Source organism: Phoca vitulina, unplaced genomic scaffold (genome assembly GCF_004348235.1).
Source record: "Phoca vitulina isolate PV1807 unplaced genomic scaffold, GSC_HSeal_1.0 scaffold21, whole genome shotgun sequence".
Taxonomy (NCBI): Eukaryota; Metazoa; Chordata; class Mammalia; order Carnivora; family Phocidae; genus Phoca; species Phoca vitulina.
The window spans coordinates 29157703-29178394 of record NW_022589724.1 but is presented as its reverse complement, the minus strand read 5'-3'; the positions used below and the strand labels follow the sequence as shown (position 1 = coordinate 29178394).

Sequence of the window (20692 nt, the reverse complement as noted above, 5' to 3'; positions counted from 1 at the left end):
CTGAGGGTAAATTTCCCATAATAAGATTAATATCCTTGTAAGAAGAGGAAGAGAGACCAGCATTCTTTCTCTCTGTGGGCCTGGAAAGAACAGGTCGTGTGGGCACACAGCAAGGTGGGGGCCATGTGTAAGCCAGCAAAAGAGCCCTTACCAAGAATCTGTTGGCACCCGGATCTTGGACTTCCAGAAGCGTGAGAAATAAATGTTTGTTGATTAAGGCACATGGACTATACAGTATTTTGTTCTGGCAACCTGAGCTGATGAAGGCAGACAGATAAAGCCTTTTCACATCTCTTCCTGTCCTTGAAACCTAGGACCTAAGCTACCGATTTAAGTATTCTGCCTTTAGGGGATCCTTGTATTTTCTCTGTGGGAAATGCAGCCCATTGGAATCCACCTCTCCTGACCTCTGTGTCATCTTCAGCAGCAGCTCACACAGGTAGCCTATATGCCTTGACCTGCAACTTTTAGACCAAGGCTCCCCGTCTTCTTTTCTTTCTTTTCTTTTCTTTTTCTTTTGCAAGACTAATGCAAAATGCAGCTCACAAGCCTATTTCATACCTTATTAAAACATCATTTCCCCTGCCTTGTTTCCAGATTTCTGTGCTTAATCATAGAAAGGCAGCTTGTTCAAATACACATTATTCTTGTTTGGAAAACTCTGTTGGCTTGTCTTCTTCCCACAACCCTCCATGTTTTGTAACCTTGTTCTTATTAAATATCATAATTTGCTCATTGGAGAGTTATTTGTAAACTTAATTAACTCTCTGTCAGTGTTTGAGTTAATTTTCTCCCTTTAATTTCTGCCTCCCTGGTCATGGTTTTCCATACTCTGGCCTGTGTCTGTTAAAGACTCGGTAAATAGTTTTGAAATGCCAGTTGGTGATATATGGGCCTCTTTAACATTTCTTTGATTTATGTGCAGTGCTGTGGAAAAGGCAAAGAAAGCAAATTATATGGCAAAAAATGTTGCCAATCTTCACTTTTTTACTCTTAGTTTTAAAAAGTACACTTATCAATCAAACCTGATGGATTTTCTTTTTTATAAAGATTGAAAATTTAACTATTTGAAGACTCCTGCGGTGCATGTTCTGTATTTGCTTAATCAGGTGTAGTTGAGCGCTAGAATAGGACATCAGAATTCCAAAGCTCTCAGTGGCTACTGTTTGTCCCTATGCTGCTCTTCACCGCTCCTCAGCGATCTATGCATGAAACAGCCAGACTTCCCATAGGAGTTGCAAAGCTGGGGGCCTCTCGAATGTTGGAAGCACTCTGCCTCTGTGTTGCAACCCTGGGTCCGTGTGGTGGGCCAGCTAGGGCTGCGTCCTTACGTTAGCCGGGTGTGACCTGCCTGAGGTTTGCGTCTGTAGCATATTCTTGCTGGGTCCCAGGTGGAGAAGACTTCTCGAATCAGTCAGTGAGTCACAAGTATTTCTGAGGTTGTGCTGTGATGGTAAGACACGTTGTAAGGCTGCCTGCTTTGCTTCTTGCAGTGCTGATTCCGGGGTTCCTCTGCAGAGATTCAGATCCAGCAGATTTGAGGCGGGAGCCTGCAGTCTGAGCTCGCTCCAGATGATTCTGATGCAGATGGTCTCTGGCTGTGCTTTGAAAACTGACCTGAAGGCTGTGGTGCCCTTCGATTGTACCACTCCCTGCTGAGGACCCTCAGCGACACCCCTCCCCCAAGAGTCTACCAAATAAAGTCCACAGAAGGTGTAAAAAATTCATACCATTTGGGAGTAATATGGATTTTTAATTTGTTTAGGCAGGGTGTATGGGTCTGGCTGTGCACAGTCCCTGCAATGCCGATAGGCATTGTCTGAGTGCTTTCTTATTTATTCAGCAAGAATTTATTTACAACTCGGTGCCAAGCACTGTTCTAGGTGTTGGAGCTGTAGTAGTGACTGAGAGAGCCACAGTCTCTGTCCTAATGGAGCTTATTATATTCTGGTGTAGGGATGGGGGTAGGGGTGGCGGTGAGGTCGGGGAGATATACACTAAACAAAGAAACAAACAATATGTATAAAATACCTAGTTGGGTTTACTGCTATGATTAAGATAAAACACCATGGTGTGCAAGAGAGTACCTGGAGGCTCCTGTCGTTTCGGGGGCCAGAGAAGGCTCTCTGAGAAGGTGAGGTGCAGGTTGAGACCTGCATGAGAAGTCAGGCATGCAAAGATCAGGGAAAAGAGTGTCCCAGGTAGAGGGGACAGCTAGTGAGAGGGGCCCTAAGACAGGAGTGAGCTTGGGTGTTCTCGGAGGGGAAGCGGGCCGGAGTGGCGGGGGACAGAGAGCCGGGGTGGAGCAGTGGAATTCCAGTATGGCAGGCTGTCACGCTCTGTGCCCTGGGCCCTGTGCCTCTGTAGACTGGCTGTGGCCACTTGGATCAGAGATGGGTGCCTAAGTCAAAGGCCGCCAGCAGTTTATGAAATACAGACTGGCACGGGCGCTGTGCCCGGTACCCCACGCTCCGCTGCACGGCACGGGCTCCCAGCTCCTGTTCCAGAGCTCTTGGGATCTGAATGTATTTTGGATTTTAGAATATTTTGGATTACTCAAAGACAGTATGGTTCGTATACCACATATTACATTAATTTCTCCAGCAGGGTCTGGGGCAGCACCCTGTAATCAAATACTGTGTAGCAAAATGTTAGACTATTCACGCTAAGTGAGATAAATTAAGATTTCAATAAACTCACATCAGTTCATGTCAGTTTTTGCTGTCAGAGGGGTTTTGGTGCCACGTTGGTGAGAAAGCTTTTGACTTTAAGAACTTCCTATACATCTTTATATTGTGGGGGAAAATGTTGCTGTGTACCGGCAGATTCTTGTCCCGTCCTCTGTTTCTCCTGTGTGAGACACCAGCAGGCACCGAGGGCATGAAAAGGTGTGTGCACCCAGGTTTGCACACTCACTCACACAGCAGCAGGCCTGGCTGTGAGCAAGGGCGAGGAGAACGATGGTCTGCAGTAGAGATGGAAGTGACAGCAAGTGGCCAGGGGCTCAGAAGGCACGAGCTGCAGGAGGAGAAGGGCAGGGGACTGTCGGAGCTCTTCCTGCTGTCCGGGACACATCTCCAGTCTCTGCCACTTCCCTGGGGCTGCTCGTTGCAGCCTGAGAAGGCTGAGCTGGGCAATAGGGGAGGCAGGAGAACCCCATCATCTTCCCTTCTTTATGGGGACCTTGTGCAGGATTCAGAATCCAAATTCCTACCGTACTTTGACATTGAGTTCAGATCTCTTCTCATGCTAATTATGTATTCATTTGTTTAAAAAATACTTATTGAGAACATGTAAAATTCTGGAGAGGCCTAATGGTGTAGTAGTGACAGAGCAGTGACCCTCCAGCCAGGCTGTCTGGATTCCGATCCTGACCCTGCCTCTTACTGGTTGCTGATGAGACAGTTCCGGCTTTCTTGAGGCTTACAGTTGAGAAAAAGAGTAGAGATAGATACATGCACAAAAATACTGTAATGTACAGCGATCGGCCCTATAAAAGGTGGTTCAGGAAGCCTTCTGGACTGGCTCGAACAAGCTCCAACTCTTCTCAGCTCCCTGCATGCCAGGTCCTTAAGGGAAAGGCAGCCTATTTATTTGAGTTTCATGGATGAAAACAAAACACTGGATGTGGCATCAGTTGCCTGTTCTTATGTTCCTACCCCTGGCCCCAAAGAAGTCTCCTTCCCACATCCGAGATCTTCTGGATGGATGTGGTTAGTGATGTGTTGTGAATATTCCTTCTTGGACATTCCCAGCTGGGTGCTGCTGATCCCCATTTTGGTTGCTTGCTTTGTTCTTCACAGCAGAATTTGGCAAGTTTCAGTAGGGCTTCAAACATCATGGGAGTAAGTAACTTGCACATCAGAGCAGGGGCTCCAGCCTAATGGTCCAGCAAACCCTATACACGCCGCTTCCCCAGATCCTCCCAGAAAATAGGCCTGTTTTTCGCTGGTCCAGCTCCTCGAAGGTTTTTTTTTTGGTCAGAAGCAAGGCCTTCCAGTCATTGGCTGAATCATCCTTGATACTCAGTCTAATTGTTAATGGCTCAGCAATCTCAGCCTGTTAATAATATTCACAATTAACCTTTATTGTGTATTTTGTGCCAGTCATTTTGCTCAGCACTTTCATGTATTTAACCCTCACTAACTTCAAGAACCTGAGTGTGGTTTTGCTCAGTGAAACCCCGGACTGCTTCTAGAGTAATCAAGTAGTATTGCATAGCATCATCATCCCCAGTAATAGAAGGAAAGAACAGAAGCTCCAGAAAGTTGAACAACTCACCCCTAGCCACACGCTTAAGTGCAGGGCCTGTGATTTATATCCAGACAATTGACTACATACCTGCATTCTTCATTAGATTAACAATAGTAGAAATCATGCCTCGGTCACATTGATCAGTGGAAAATTCACTCTGACCTGTTGTTCATTGTAAACCAAAAATATACCCCCTGTTAGTAGGTATGGTTTAGGGTTTTTAAAATTCCAAACAAAAAAATCATAGCCCTATATTTATCATAGGAAAATCCTACCACTTAGGCTGACATCTACCTTGCCTTTTCTCATACTTCTCATACTTTCAAGTACTTGTAGACAATCGCAGCCAGAACTTAAACCAACAAAAAAACCTTCAACATTCCTCTAAAGAAGGAATCAAGTCCTAGGAGTCTGAGAAGAGACTTTGATCTTCCAGTGCTGAGTACTTTGCGGGTTGTGTGAGAAATACTCCATAACTTGATTGTTGAATACATCAAGGTTGAGCCAACTTTCTGGGCATTTGGGTTGTGTGTAGATTAAAAAGAACAATTTCCCCAGTATAGTAGAAGGAGCTTCCCGACTAATCCTCTGGGTTGCTTTTCATTTAGAGTGCTTCCGGTGTTTCCACAGGCCTCATACGATTGTCCTGGTTGTATTGAGAGTTTTACTCAGAGTCGGCCTAGAAGGACCATCAGTGTGATGGGTTCTCCTTGATTGTACAAGAATTGAGTTGGGATTCCTTCTCTACACAGCTGCTTATTCAGAACAGCCTGTAGGGTACATTTCCCCACTTTTTTCCATTATACTTACCAGTTTATTATCTGACATGTTTGGGGTGACAGTATTTGATTAAAAGATGATGATTCTACTCCGTTTTGTGAAAATTCAGTCATCTGGCATTGTTGGAGGTGGCGAATTTCTGGGTGTAGTCACATCTGATCATCACAAGAACGGCTCTATCTTTGCTGGGCACTGTGCTTAAGGCTTTTGGATATATCCTGTCTCATTCCTACAGCTGTTCCTCCATCTCTTCCACTCCTGCTTGTTTCACTTTGTCTGACATCATAGTTCTAGATCTTAAAGATCATGATCACATGGCTCCCTGTTTCCCTTCTCCTTCCGAGTTTTCTCTGCACTTCCTCCGTACTACCTTTCCCTCTGCCCCCCCTCTCCCTACTTCATATCCCAGGTAAATCAGGGTTGGAGGGAAGTCTGACCAGATCCCTCCCTGGCTGACAGCAGAGGAGGCTGATGGGCGCTGCATGTGACAGTAAAGAAAACGGTGCTGGGAGCAGAAATGGACACTTAGTGACATTGGCAGATGGTAGAGTTAAGCTCCAGCTAAACCTGAACTGACCGGAAGGCACATAGGAATCATTTTTACTGCCCAGAAGAGAGGTTGATAATAATCTAATCATAATTTTATATTTATTGGATTGGCCATTTTAAAAAGTCATCTTTACTGGTTTCTTGACTGAAATCTATGCAGTAATAACTGGGCAGATGACGAATACTTGGCATTCATTGTCTAGATTTGTGATTTACAAGTGTCTGGTGGTTTTCATTTTATTCATTTCTCAGTTGAAACCATCCCCCTTTTTTTGGAGGGGGGCAAGGAAGAGAAATACCCAGGGATATACGTGTTACATGGGAATATTCAGTTCTTCCCCCATGCCTCCGCTATGAATGCTTTGGGAAGAAGAACAAACAAGGTATTTTGGTATGTCCGTAAGCATTCCATGCCCATTAGGCCCCTACCCTGCACTTGGTTTCAACTAATACCACAGAGGGCCTTTTCCCCACCCCCTCAGTAACTGCCTCCATTGGAGACTTTTGGTGACTAGGGAAATGTTTGCACTTCATAAGTATATTTAAATTTCACCAGCGTTGATTTTTATATTAGGAAGTCAAGTTCAGAACTGCATTTTCTTAAGAGAAGTATTTATATATAACATCATAGGATTTCAGTGTTAGAAGGGGCCTTAGATATAATCCAGCCTCCTTTTTTAGACTTTCGTTCTAGGCCTTATGTGTGCATTTAGAGACTAGTATTCAGCATTTCTGGTGGAAGCATAAAGATAATTCCGGGATGTGTCATTCTTCCCTGCTACTTCTGTCTTTAGTCATAACAGAGTCAAGCACACATTCTGTTTTTGTTGAGTATATAGTGTGTAAAGGGGTAATTATTCTGGGCTGGTTCAAGCTTAGCTGGGAGACAAGGACAAATGACCCATCCGCCGTGGACTTTTTCCTCTAACAGGAGGATAGGTGAACAAGATGGCACCATGTTGTGTTCTCAGGGCATGTTCTCACTCATTGTCACTATGCTTTTATGATCTGTTAGCATTCTCTCATTGACACACTGTCACATTTGCTTGGATCCTATTTCTATTTCCTGCCTGCATCTTAAGTGGTCAGGTGAGCCTCCAACATGATCTTCCTTTATGACCGTGCATTGCTCTCTAAGAACACGCCGGGCAAACAGGTTGAGGGCCTGGTCTGAGGTGCGAGGTGAGTAACAGAGACAGGAAGACACGGATTCTAGTATGCCCTTGTCTGTCCTTGTCCCTTCATGGCTTTCTTTTGTCTTTTTACTCTCTTCCTTTACCAGTAGTCTCCTTGCTGGTGGTTTCCTCCATTTTTAGCCACGTTCACAGTTTGCTTCGTTAGTGAATCTGCTCAGATGGATAAGTGATATCTTTTCCAGCTGATTGGCATCTCTGAAGTATGATAACATATGTACAGCTGTAGCGTAAATAGGAGCAGTTGTGGAGAAAGGCCTATTAATAAAGGTGCGAGATCTGCGACGTACCAGAAGCACCATTCTAAACGACCCTAAACATTACAGAGATTTAAAGAAAGTAAAAGGCTGCTACCCATCCTCTCTATTTGCTTCTTTGACAGTTTGTGAAGTTGGGACAGTTGAGGGTTCATGTGCAGGAGGAAAGAAACCCAAATGGCATTTAGCATGTAAATGATGCCCCAGTCAGGCAGCAACACTGCCCTGACTTGGGTCCTGCTGTCCTAGTAATTGAAAGGCCTGAAACCCAGCTTCCCAGTAGAGAACAAATAGGCAAATAAATTGGAGGCTTCCTTCTTATGGTTTATTGATGCTGTTTGGACCAAGTTAAAAAGATCATTTACCCATAAAGGCTCAAATCTAAGGTTGTTTTTCTTTCTTTCTTTTCTTTCTTTTTTCTTTTTTTTTTAATATTGGCTATTTGAAAGAAACGTTAGGAGATAAAAGGAGGAAGGAAGCTAATACCATTAGCTAATATTTAGATAAAAACCCAAGCAAAACAATTAGATTTATGGTATTTTTCTGTAGCTGTTTTCCTTAGCACAGATAATAACAGGCTTGCTTGTTTCTCTCCTTAGGATTATGTTCAAAAGAAGAATCAGAGCTTTAGAGTAATACATGTTTTTTTTCTCATTAGCTGGAAACAAAATATATTTCAATAATGAGGGGCAAAGGTCTTGTAACTCAAAGTGGTGATGAAGTGTTCCTGTTTTTGCACAAATATTAGGTCTAGTTTAATGGTTTAGGGGAAATAGGGATTGCATGAGAATCTCAGATTGGCCCCCGCCCCCACCCCAACCAGCCACATCCACATATCCCAGCTATGTGGGGTATGACTTGATCCAGGTGTCATACTATCCTCAGATCAAGGCTGTGAGCTTTGGTGTGTTCCGTTGCACCTGGGAAGGATTTTCAACACACTCATGCCAACCAGCACTGGCTGTTTTGGCCCGGGATCTGCAGGGGAAGTGATACTACACGACTAATGTCCTTGCTTACTGCTCTCATGATGTATTACACACATTCTCAAAGAGAGTCCCTAAGTAAAAACAGATTATATGTGTGGACTCTCCCGGACAGTAAGAGAATTTATAAAAACCTATTAGGCAGTAGCACAATTGCCCCATCAGAGAACGGTAAATAGCGGAGATGCTAGGACGGTTAAATGTGTTATTGCCGAGTCTAAAATTTAGATTTTTGGACAATATTGAGGTTTCTATGATTTCTTAATTTCTTTTTTCCACGGTTTTTAACCGTGAATGATATTAAAGCCTTAAAATGATAGAATTTAGAACTTTCCCAAACAACCCACATGAGACATGACTTGAGTCAGTAGAAGGGAGGAACATGTGACATCTCGGTACCTAAAAGAGGTCCAAGTAAAGGGAGCAAACAAAGGAACAGATCCCAGTGATGCTAGCTAACATCGTGTTCCCTGAGCACAGTCTCAGTTCCCTGTCTGGGAGGAGTCACTGTGCTCTCCTGCTGGCAGAGATCACAAATGTCAGGTCCTCCAGGTAGAAAGATGCAGCACACTTAGCCCCCGCCCCCCTGCACCCTCCCCCTCTGGGCATGTGTGACCTTGGGCCAATGACTTCTCTAAGGCCCGAGTCTCCTCTCCTATAAAATGGGGGTGGGGGGCAGGTGGAGGTTGGTGTCTCCAAGGCCCTTCTTTGACATTAGAGTTCTATGATTTGAAGTCATCCGAGTGCAGTCCCTATAGATGCCTTATCCTGAACTCAAGCCTGAATAGAGGTTTAGACATACCCATTATTTTGGGCAGTTAGAATAAGAGGGAAGAGGGGTTCCTTGTGGTTCTGCTGTGACGTGAGCCCCTGCAAAGCAGTGTGTTTGCTTCTGTAAGTGCCCAGCCTTAAGAGGACTGTCTGATGGGGCCATTCTGTTCTCTGTATTGGCTACAGTGACAGGCCAGGCCAGGCCAGGCCATAGGAGTTTTACTAATCTGCCAGTCCACTTACCTGTTGACAAATTCATTAGCTACTCCTGTATGCAGTGCACTCTCCTCAATACTGTTGTGAATGCAGAGTAATCAGTAACAAGGTCTGCACCCTCAAGAAATGTCTCCCCAGGTGGCCAGCTTAGCTTCATTCCTGGACCAAGAAATAACACAAGGCTGCCTTTCCTGGCTGCCAAGTCCCAGTGACGGGCAGAAGCTCTGTGCTCAGAGAAGGGAAACTGGCCTGGAGGGACTGGGGGAGGAGGAGGCAGGGCTCCATAGCCTGTTGATCTCTTCCTCCCCTCCCGTGGGCCCTTTGTCAAAGCCAGCCAGAATTTAACTTAGTTCTGTCTCACTCCTCACCCAAACGGTTTAGTTACCAGAAGTACCAGTCTGTCTTGCTAGTATTCTTAGAAACTTACATGAAATTGTACTTAAAGTTTTTAAAAATAAAAATAAAGCAAGCTATGTCTTAAGGTGAGGAGAACTTTTTTTTTTTTACAACCCCCTCCCCCCCAAAAGAAGCCTTCGGTGAATCTTTGAAAAGGAGATCATGATTTTCACAGTGGGGAGAATCAAACCTTGGTTGACCTGGCTTATAAATGTTGAGAATTTTGAATGTCAGGTTTTCTTAAAGTGGGATTCAGGCCATATGGCATGGATAGGATAATGTTGGGAGTGAATAGATGCTGTACCATGGACCCCAGGGAGGTTTTAGCAAACGTTTCAGCTTTTATGTGCTAGACCTGATTGAATGCCACTGGCTTAATTAGTATATTGAATGTGATAGGTATGGTGACTTTCCTTCTATTTGCTCCTCAAACTTCTGTCCGTTGCACAACAGGTCCTCTCTCTGTCTTGGAGCAGATAGAAACATTCAGAACAATGTGGAAGACAACCAAGTGGAGAGCCAACCAAAGGACATGGTTGCTCATCTGATTCTGTGAACCCAAGATATAAGGCAGAAACTTTGCATTTGAATCCTGTTTTTTACAATTTACTTTAATAATATTTCCTTCCAGTATGTGTTGTTATTTGTAATTTGAAACATATTAAAGCTAATTGAATTAGGCCTCAGAAATTTGGACTTCTTTAAAAGCGGATTCTATAAAGAACAAGCCTATTAGGGTGAAAAGGGTTATTGCGTGAAATTGTGGGGACATTGTTTCACCATTTTATGATGAAACCAGATACCCATGTAACTCCTTCAGAAACCCAAAGGAATGAAACTTCGGAGCTCGAGGAGAAGATAGAATGCATGTTTTGTCGAGAGGGAGGTGAGATGTGTAAGATCACGCAGCTCTCATTAGTAGCAGAGTCTGGTTGCACATCTTCAAAGAGGATGCCGGTTACAGAGGTTGTCCGTCTGCACAGGAGAGTTTACAGGGACCTCACCTTGTAACCCTTGGCACTTACGCATGTTTAATATTACTAAAACAGTGTTACCTTATTTATATATTTTTTAAGATTTTATTTATTTATTTAAGAGAGAGAATGAGCATGAGCAGGGGGAGGGGTAGAGGGAGAGGGAGAGGCAGACTCCCCGCTGAGCTGGGAGCCTGACGCCGGGCCGGGCTCGATCCCAGGGCCCCGGGATCATGACCCGAGCCGAAGGCAGACGCTTAACTGACTGAGCCACCTGGTGCCCCCAAACAGTGTTACTTTAAAGAAAATATCCAGTAAATCGAGGTTTTCCTAATTCTAAGAGGTCTAAGAGCTCATTATGAGTTGTTGAGATTTTCCCAGGTTTAGAGGTAATTTGTAGACGTAATTGATTAGAAAGGGCTACAGGTTGCGAACTGACTGAAAAGTCCTAGGTCAATCATAGAAATTAGGAAGTTGACAATAATAGCACAATTGCAGCTGAGAGAAATGCTCTCTAAATCCAAAGAACATTGAAATAGCTGTTAGCACGGAAAGGCAGTTTACCAGTAAATAAATGCTCGCCACATCAACATTCCCATTCCCCACATCTGTGTGAGGTGGAAGTTAAAAGAATAGATTGTTTTCTTTCTCACCCTCTTTCATTTTATTCTTGCTGGTTAGTGGAGAAATGATCTTGGATAGAAAAATCTCATTAGAACTTTGATAAGTTGCTTTTTGAAATAGAGTTGTTTCCATGCCACAGACATTTGGAGTGAAGTATGTTTATTGAAATATATTTTTATAGAAAATATTACAGAACCTGTAATTGAAAACTTATGGCAGCATTTTGGGGAGTGATATGTTCTTAATGTTAATTTGTGGATTCGCTCCGAATTCCCTTCTGCTGTTTTAGAACCATTGGCTGAGTGAACGTATTCCAAGAGTCTTTTCAGATCTAAACTGTGTTTCATGGAATGGAGTATTTGGTGCTTAAATAATGTATAAATCCAGTTGGACAGGATCTGCCTGTCAGTTTTATTAACTTTGACCTTTTCTCCCATTATAAAGATGGTTCGGTAAATATTTAATGGGCCCCTTATAGATCTTGACTGTCGGAGCTGTGTTCCTGGAAACTGGGATACGTATATATGATTAACAAATGTCGCTTAATCACTGTGAGTCAGCTTTGAAGGGCAGGTTTTGTTTTTTTGGAAAGAGGAGTCCTTCCCTCTCCGTGTGCTCTTAGAGGTGCAGTCTATGTTGAGAGTGCCCAAGATGGTAGACATTTTAAACCCTTTAAAAGACAGCAGCTAGCATGCATTTCTGCTGTTTTGGGTTTTTTTGTTTGTTTGAGCAAATGATCAAAATGATGCTAGGTGGGCAAAATCACCCTGCCACTCTGCATAGTTAGCAGGACTCTTCCACTCAAAGAGTCAGCAGGGCCAGAATGGCTGAGCTTGCATGGACCCTAATAAGATACAAAGAAGGAGGAGAGCCAAAAGGAGAGATGATTCCTTGAGCCAGGAGGGGACCCCTGCCAAGCTGTCTTTTCCTTTAATTCCATAAAACCCCATGCATATTGCACTCATTGCAAATTCTGGTGGGGAAGATCGAAACCCAAGTAGCTGACATTTTGAAACATTGTCTTTCAAACTTGTACTGTCCCTTGCTTCCATTGATTTCCCATTTAAGAAATCTGTAGGAGAAAAACAAATTTGAGCAAAATTCATTGGTCTAAGATGAGTTGTTAGAGCCAAATTATGCCCCCCCTTTCCACCCTGAGAAGAGCTCCATTTTTATTATGAATGTGATACATCTTTGTCTTGTATTGTGCAGCCATAAGGCTCTCACAGCAAATCGACCAAGTAAATCAAGAGCCTGTTAAAAAGCAATATGGATGCTCCAAACACAGACATTTCGGTCTTACTGGGTCACTGGATATCTTCATTTTTATGGCCACTTTCAAGAAGCAGATCATTTCAGTTGGTTCTGTTTTCTTGCTCTCTCTATTTGTACGCAGCCCACTGGCTTTAGGTGAGCCATTTATTTTTCAGAACGTTATTACCCTTTGCATGCAGGGCCCAGCCCCTTTGATATGGTGGTCACCAGTGTCATTACCAGGAACTGTAATGTAGCTGACTCTGCAAAGGAAATCTATGCCTTGAAGGAGCATTTTGAAAAGAAATTGATTCAGAGCTTCAGAGTGAATTACTATTTGTATGTTTAGTTAATTCTAAATAAATGTTTGAAGGACCTTGCTTAATTTGAGAAGGGAAGAAGAAACATATTGGATGTTATAAATGGTCTCAATCCAAATTCTTAGCTTGGCATTTTCACATTTGAATGTTTTATTTACATCTGTTCAAAATTGGAATACCTTTCAAGGATAATTTTATTATTGAGAGATTGATGACAACTCTTAAGATCTACATTACAAAAGTATGGGATTAAAAAAGGAAGATAGCAGTCACTGTCACATGTCAGCTTGGATATAAGCTTCACTTGGCAAAGAGTGAGAATGATGAGTTGTATTTTAAAACAAAAGATCCTGATGGTAGGAGATGAGGGTGGGGAGGGGGGAGACTGACTGCATTGGGGCACAAGGGAACTTTTGCAGTGATGGACATTGTCTGTACCTGGATTGGGATGGCAGTTTCACAGGTATAGACCTTATCATAAATCATCAAACTATACACTTAAAATGTGTGCATTTTATTTTATGTAAATTGTAACTCAGTAAGGTGGATTTTTTTTTAAAGTCCTGTTGGGTTTAGAATTAGGCAGTGTTACTTCTCCTTTCCAATAGCGAAATGGAGGTCTAGAGAAGTAAAATGACGTGTCCTGAGTAACTTCGAAGCTCAGCAGTTTGTCCAGAACAAAGCAAAGGATGCAGGCCTGGAGCTCACTGAAAGTATTTTGTGTCCTTAGCGGCACTGTGTTGTTCCAATTACATGTAAGAGTGAAACGAACTTCTCCATCCCGTTCTCTTGGGTGAGGCTGTATCCATTTGTATGCTTTGTTGGAAGATATGCTCAGGAGCTTCTTCTTATGACTGATACTTGTGGTTCCGAATGTTGAGGCTGACCACACGGTGTGTTTCATATATGTTTATGATAGGCCGTGTTGTGCTCCCAGTTAATGCAGTAGGCTACCCAGTTATGTGGTTTTTATTATAAGCAAGAGTTCCCAGAACTAATTTGTCTTTAAGGAATCCCTGTGGATCTTCTTATAAAGAATGACATAGGCTTTAAAAAACCATTGATATAAAGCATATATGAAATAGTAGTGAAAAATAAAGAAGAAAGAAAAAATTACTTAAGTTCTGTACTTAGGAATAGACCGTTAACATTTTTTTTTTAAGATTTTATTCTATTTATTTGAGAGAGAGACACACACACAGACTGTGCAGGTGAGGGGAGGGGGGGGGCGGAGAGAATCCCAAGCAGACTCCCCGCTGAATGTGGAGTCAATGAGGGGCTCTATCTCACAACCCTGAGATCACGACCTGAGCCAGAACCAAGAATCGGATACTTAACCCACTTAGCCACCCAGGTGCCCCTATTACTGTTAATATTTAAGAGACCGTCTTTTTAAGTGTCTCTCCGTTTACAATGTAACCTGTTTTTGTTTTTTATTCAACAAAATGATGTCATAAATTTCTTTCCATATCTTAACCAAGTTCCCAGTTATTGTTGGGCATTCAGGTGGTCGCTGGTTCTCCATCATTAGGTAGTGCTGTCGTGAACAACCTTGTCCACGCTTCTTTCCCTGTTTGTCTCAGTAGCTCCTTACAAATACATTCCTTGAAGCAAAATGTTAGCTGCTGCATTTGCCGTGATTTAGAATGTTCTAAGGGGGTAAGATACATCAAGTATTGGCCTCCGTTTACCAAACGGTATTTTTCTGCCCCTTTTGTTTTGTTTGTGCAGTTGCAGTACCATGCAGGTCTGGCGTCTGGCCTTTTGAATCAACAGTCCTTGAAACGCTCTGCTAACCAGATGGGAGTATCTGCTAAACGGAGACCGAAGGCTCAGCCCACGACTCTTGTCTTACCACCTCAGTGAGTAATGGGTTTGAAACAGTTCTTTTGTCCTGGGTGAACTCTCCTTGGTGCTTGTTTTTGGTGAATGCAAAGTTATTTTTTGTGAAATTGTTCTTCCTTTTGCCAAGGTACCTGCTAAGATTAGAAACCCAGCACACAGGTAACATCTTTTTGCATAGATCTTAAGTGAAGCAGTGATGATGAGCTTTGTAATTGACATACTTTGTGTGTGTGACTTTTCCACCTAGGATTTAAAGCTACCTCATAGCCTTTTCTTTATTTCCTTGTCACAGTCCCCAAGTTGGCAGAGGCTAAGTACGGTTGTCCTTATTTAACCGATGAGACAGCTGAGGAGCACATTTTGATAAGCTGCAGGCCGCCTAGAGATTCTGGGGGAGCTGGGATTCGAGTCGTGCTAGGCTCACTTGTTCTCTTTTAAACTCGTAAAATGTGAGCCCTTCTTTTTCCTAGTAGGAGAGATAAGAGATACTGTGAGGTTCAGAAATGTACAGCATGGTGATTGTTTTCACATGTGCACACCTCCATGTAGCTCCACCCAGATCAGGCCACGTGGCCACCGCTTCCAGAAGCCCTAGAGGGCTCCTCCCCATGTTCCCAGGCTGTACACTTGCTGCCTCCCTACCCAGGTTTAGCACTGTTCCACCTTCTTTGAACGATTGATTTTTACCTGTTCTTGAACTTCATATCATTGGAATCACACAATATGTAATCTTTTGTTATCAGCTCTTTTTCACCCAGCATAATGTCTGTTAGGTTTATCCAGGTTGTTTGTTCTTTTTTGTTGCTATGTAATATTCTTTTTTTTTTTTTTTTAAGATTTTATTTATTTGACAGAGAGAGACAGCAAGAGAGGGAACACAAGCAGGGGGAGTGGGAGAGGGAGAAGCAGGCTCCCCGCGGAGCAGGGAGCCCGATGTGGGGCTCGATCCCAGGACCCTGGGATCATGACCTGAGCCGAAGGCAGACGCTTAACGACTGAGCCACCCAGGCGCCCCGCTATGTAATATTCTTTCGACTATGCCACAAGGGATTCATCCGTTTACCTGTTGGGTTATTTTGTGCTAGAAGCCCTGGTAGATGAAGGCCAGGGCTCACTCTGTGTGGAATCAGAAATGTGAACACACCAGTCTTTGCTGATAGCTTCCCTGTGAGCATGCACACTCCCCTGAGCAAGGCCATACTCCCAAACGGCTTGGCTGGGACTTTAGACACGTTCCCTAGCCTGTCCTGCCCTCCTATTGTACCCTCTTTTGGTTACATGCTCAGTTACAAACTACAGCTGACACCTTGAACAATGCAGGGGTCATGGGCACAGTCGAAGATCTGTGTATCTGTGTATTACTTTTGGTTCCCCCCAAACTTAACTACTAATAGCCTAATAGTGACTAGAAGCCTACAGATAGCATAAACAGTCGATTAACAGGTATTTTGTATGTTAAGTGTATTATATACTCTATTCTTACAATAAAATAAGCTAGAAAAAAGAAAATGTTATTAGGAAAATTATAAGGAAGAGAAAATACATTTATAGTACTGTATTGACAAAAATATCATATATAAAGTGGACCCGTGCATTTCCAGCCTGTTCAGGGATCAGCTGTACATTTTAAAATTTCCAGTCCAGAGGAATGTTTCCAGGTGAGACTCAGTTGTTTGCCTTTACGCAAAATTTCACTTATTTTCTGTTTGATTAGCAAACACTGTACCTGCTATCTTCAGGCACCGTCCTAGGCTGTGGAGGATACAGTCGTGAGCAACATAGATGTGGTCCCATCTTCCTGAAGCTTTTTTTTTGCTGGGGAAAGAAGACCAAAAAAAAAAAAAACCAAAAAGCCCTAAACAAATTAACAAATTAATAATTTCCGGTTATGATTGGTGCTTAGAAAGGAACACATAGGGTAGTAAGGGATGGGATTGGGGAAACTGCTTAGACCGGGTGGTCAAAGGCCTCTCCAAGGAGATGACGTTAGGTGGAGAGAGGCCAGCAGAGAGCTGGGAGGTCACGGAGGATGCCTCAAGATCTTTTCCCTCATCACTGGACACTCGCACCACCATTTCTGTGATTTTCAGGCTTTCTTCACAATTAACATTTGCTTCCAGGAGAAGAGGAGCATAACCAACCAGCCTCCAACAAGTTATTTTTTGCCTGCCACATGCACAGGTGCACGGTTTCCAGACACTTGGAGTGATGCAAAGTGGAGAATTTTCACTGTTTGGTAGAAGGCTTCTGAAGGAACATTATCTGTTGTTTCTCATATGTTGATTTGGTGATTCTGCAAATCTCCCAACTTTCAGCTCTCCAAAGTCTAATGGGCCTTGTAACTTGTCATTTTCCCTGCATGGATTGTCTACTGAGGCAAGATGTTTGGTGAGAAGTGAAAGACTTTCTAATGGTCCCATTAGACTGGAGCCAAAAAGTGTTTGTTGCTAACTCTCTCTTGACAAAAGTCAGCTCTTAGTCCATCTGTTCGCCATTTGTTCATTTGCATTGGCTTGAAACCTGTTTACAGGTGACATGCTATTATGAGGACACTTAGAAACTATTTTAAGCACCAAGGCAATCAACAGACTCTGTTCTCATGCCAAAAAAAAAAAAAAGAATAGGTGTTCACAACTGTCATTATAAATTTATAATAAATCACTCAAAATACTTAGTTTCAAAGAGAAAAGTGGTTACTGTGTCCTAAGAATACAACGTCGGAATGATTTCCTATACTTAGTAGCCTGTCTCCTGTGAAAATTGACTGCTGCCTTTTCACATCATTGAGCTTTTGGGGCTCATGCTATTGTGAATCCCTTCAAAGACCTGTCCAGTAGGCAGGATCTATAGCTAAAGGACATTCAGTGCACTTTTATTGAGCACCTACTATGTGCTTCTTATTGTGGTAGAGTCAGGAATAGAAATACCAGCAAGACAAAGCTGCTGGACTAATTGAATCCAAAAAATTTTAAATTAAAACGTAGGCCACTAGTAATATATACATATTGTAGACCTTGAACAAACCAAAGATGACAAGAAAGGAAAACATAATAATACTGTCACACAGAGAAAGTTATTGCTAAGGTTTTGATGGATATTGTTCTCAACTTTTTCTATGCATATATAATGTTTAAAAACAAGAAACAACCTCCAAAAAGGATTATATTGTAATGTTCTGTATGATATCTCAACATTTATTTAATGTAGTTGTTAGACTTGAAGGTCATGTAATTTTATCTATGGAGCATTTAAATTTGCATATTAATCAGCCATGTTGTGGCTGTATTCTGTAGAACAGTGCTAATTACAAAATTTTTATTACAAGCGTGACATGACCATAAACTAACTTTGTCATTAAGGAAATCCCTTATAAAACAACACCCAAACCCTCCAGGACTGGTGCATTAGTCATCTATTGCTGTATAACAGATCGCCCCAAAACATGGTGATTTGACAACAATAAACATGATCTCTCACATTTTTCGTGGCTCAGGAATCTGAGAGTGGCTTGGCTGCGTGGTTCTGGCTCAGTCTCTCAGAAGATTGCAATCAGATATCAGCCAGAAATGCAATCATCTGAAGGTTGGACTGAGGTTTGGAGGTCTTGTCCAGGGTAACTCGCTCACATGGCAGGCAAGTTGGTGCTGGCTGTTGACAAGAGACCTCAGTCCCTCTCCACAGGAGGCTTGAGTACCCTCATGACTTGCGGGTGACTTCTCCCAGAGCAAGCCGTCTAAGAGAATGAGAGTCAGGTAGAGTCGATCCTTTTTATGACCTAGCCTCCAAAGGCACAGCATCCATTCCACCCCATTCTGTTAGTTAGAAATGAGTCACTAAGTCTGACTGATGTTTAAGGGGAAGGGATGAGGCTCTCCCTTTTGAAAGGAGGATTATCAAAGAATTTGTGGATGTTTTTTAAAACCACCGCAGTTGCCAATGAGGAGAGTCATTGCACAGAGGGAAGAATGGTTGAGCCTGTAAGCCCCATTCACTTATTTATTCGGCAAATTATTTACTCAGGGCCTACAGGTGTTTGGTCCTATGCGCTGTGCTGGGGATTTGGAGATGCATAAGATAGAATTTGGCTTTCACGAAGCTCTGAGCAGAAACAGAGGAACAAACAAGTAGCAGGGAATCCTAGTAATGTGTGCCAAGTCCTAATGACATGATCCCAGAATGCTCAAGAAGGCCACAGGCAGGGCGCTGAGAGAGATCCACGCTTAGGGAGGCCTAGCCAAACTTCACTGAATTTCTCCACTGCCAGGTGAAAGATGGAAGCTTGACTTTATTAAGAGAGCTTGATGCTTTCTCACATAGGCTTACAGGATTCTAAGGAAAGGGTTTATTTCTCCGTGGAGGAAACCAGTGGAGGACCAGTGCTGGGCCCCATACTCACCCTCCTCTGGACCTCTGTTGATGCAGTGACAGACGGGTTTCTGCATTGGCTCGTGTCAGCATCTGGATGGCAGTAAGTCTGCCACAACAAAACCACTGGCTCTGCCTAAGTGTGCTGAGACCACAGGCATGGCGAGAATGCAGGAGATCTGTACAGTGTGTTTGTTTTTTAAATGCAGTTGGCTTGAACAGTAGTAGTCTTTGAAGACTCTGCTTCTCCCGAGTTCCCATAGGATTAGTGATTCATGGGATTAATGATTCATATCTTTCTCCTCCTCCAAAGAAGCTTGTAAGAAGACAAAGATGCTGTTCGTAATGAAAGATCTTTTATCACATGTTAGCATTCAGAGGGCACTGACGAAGCCACCTCACTTCTGTGATTCCCGAATGGTCGTGTTGAGTCCATTGCGGAAAGGGCCCTGTCATTTTCAGAAAGGAGCTGTGTCCCCTGTTCCTGGGTAAACATTATCAGGCTTTTGCCCCTTGTAGGAATGAGATCAGCTAAGAATGGCTGTCTTGCTTGATTGATCTGCAAGTTGCTATTGAGATATCTGTGTATTTAATACATGTCAGATGTGCCCATGTTTACTTGTGCTTTCTTAGATAACAGTCTCACATTCACGACACATTGTTCAGCCTGCTTTTCTGTTAACATCGATACGGGTTTTGATCCGTATCGTCAAGCCGAATGGCCTGGGACACCTGGCGGTGGCCTGATGAAGTGCTGACTCTCGGTGGCAGCGAGGTGAGCAAATACTTAACGTGTTCTTACTTCGCACACATAGATCTCATTTAGATTCGAGGGGAAAAATTGTTCTACAGAAAGGTTATTTTTAAAAGTATTACCCCATCCAGCCCCTGGAAGTTGTGGGGAAGGCAGTTTCTTTTGTGTCGAGTTATCCTTCCTGAAAAGGTCCTGCCGGCTCAATTAAGGGCACTTTTCCTTTCATAGGCTACCTGTCCTCTGGACACTCGGGAGGCACTGTCCATGCTCCCAGCCAGGGACAGCCCTTCCTCTCCCCTAGTAGGTCCACGCTCGCTCTCAGCTACTCCAGGCCATTCGTCTGCTGGTCTTCTCTCTCTCCCACACCGTCAGGATTCCCCTTTCTCCTGGCTCATTCCTGGTAGTACGCAAACATGCTTACCCACACTCTCCTCCCGTGGGAACACCTGGCTCATAATCCCACTTCTTCCAGCTCCCAGCTCCTCTCTCTCGACAGCAGGACTCCTGGAAAGAGTTGACTTCTCTCCAGTTTCTCGATCAGGCCACCACTGTTCTAATTTCTATCCCTATACCCTAGTCTTGCCTCTTTTAGAACTCCACATAAATGGAGTCCTGCGGAACATATTTTCTTTCCGGTTTCTTTTGCTCCACGTGATGTTTTGGAGATTCATTTATGTTGTATATGTCAGTGGCTCGTTCCATTTTATCGCTGAGTGGTATTCCTTAATGTTCTTTGGAGTCTTCCAGTACCGTTTCCTCAACATTTTGCATCTGTTTCAGTATTATCTACCACCTTTCAGAGTGCAGGGAGTCTTCATGCTCCTGTTCTTGAATGACCTCCCTCAGGTTTGAGTAACAAAAACACCACCACCAAAACAGCATGCAGGACAAGCGTTGCTGGAAAGAAATGCCACCAGTTCGGGAGGTAGCAGGGATAATGACACGGCGTGTGCACCTCGGGGTTCCAATGTTTGAACAACAGATTGCCTTCGGTAGGACCTCTGATTTGGCTATGGGAGTTTAACTGACAGAGGCTCATTTTCTGCCAGCGCCTTGCACACTAATTCCCAGGAAGATCATCGACTTGAAATTACACACGGTGCTTATACACATGATTGGATTCTTTCCAAGATGTGTGGTAAATGCCGCTTCTG

At 43.3% G+C, this 20692-nt stretch overlaps 1 protein-coding gene across 2 annotated transcripts in view; it reads left to right on the top strand.

Annotated features, from left to right (window-relative positions):
- Positions 1-20692, top strand: part of MED27 (mediator complex subunit 27) — a 204073-nt gene that overhangs the window by 50897 nt on the left and 132484 nt on the right. For both annotated transcript variants that reach the window (XM_032418812.1, XM_032418813.1), the window contains exon 3: positions 14306-14436. In XM_032418812.1, the coding sequence (XP_032274703.1) occupies positions 14306-14436 (131 nt within the window). The remainder of the gene's footprint in view (positions 1-14305; positions 14437-20692) is intronic.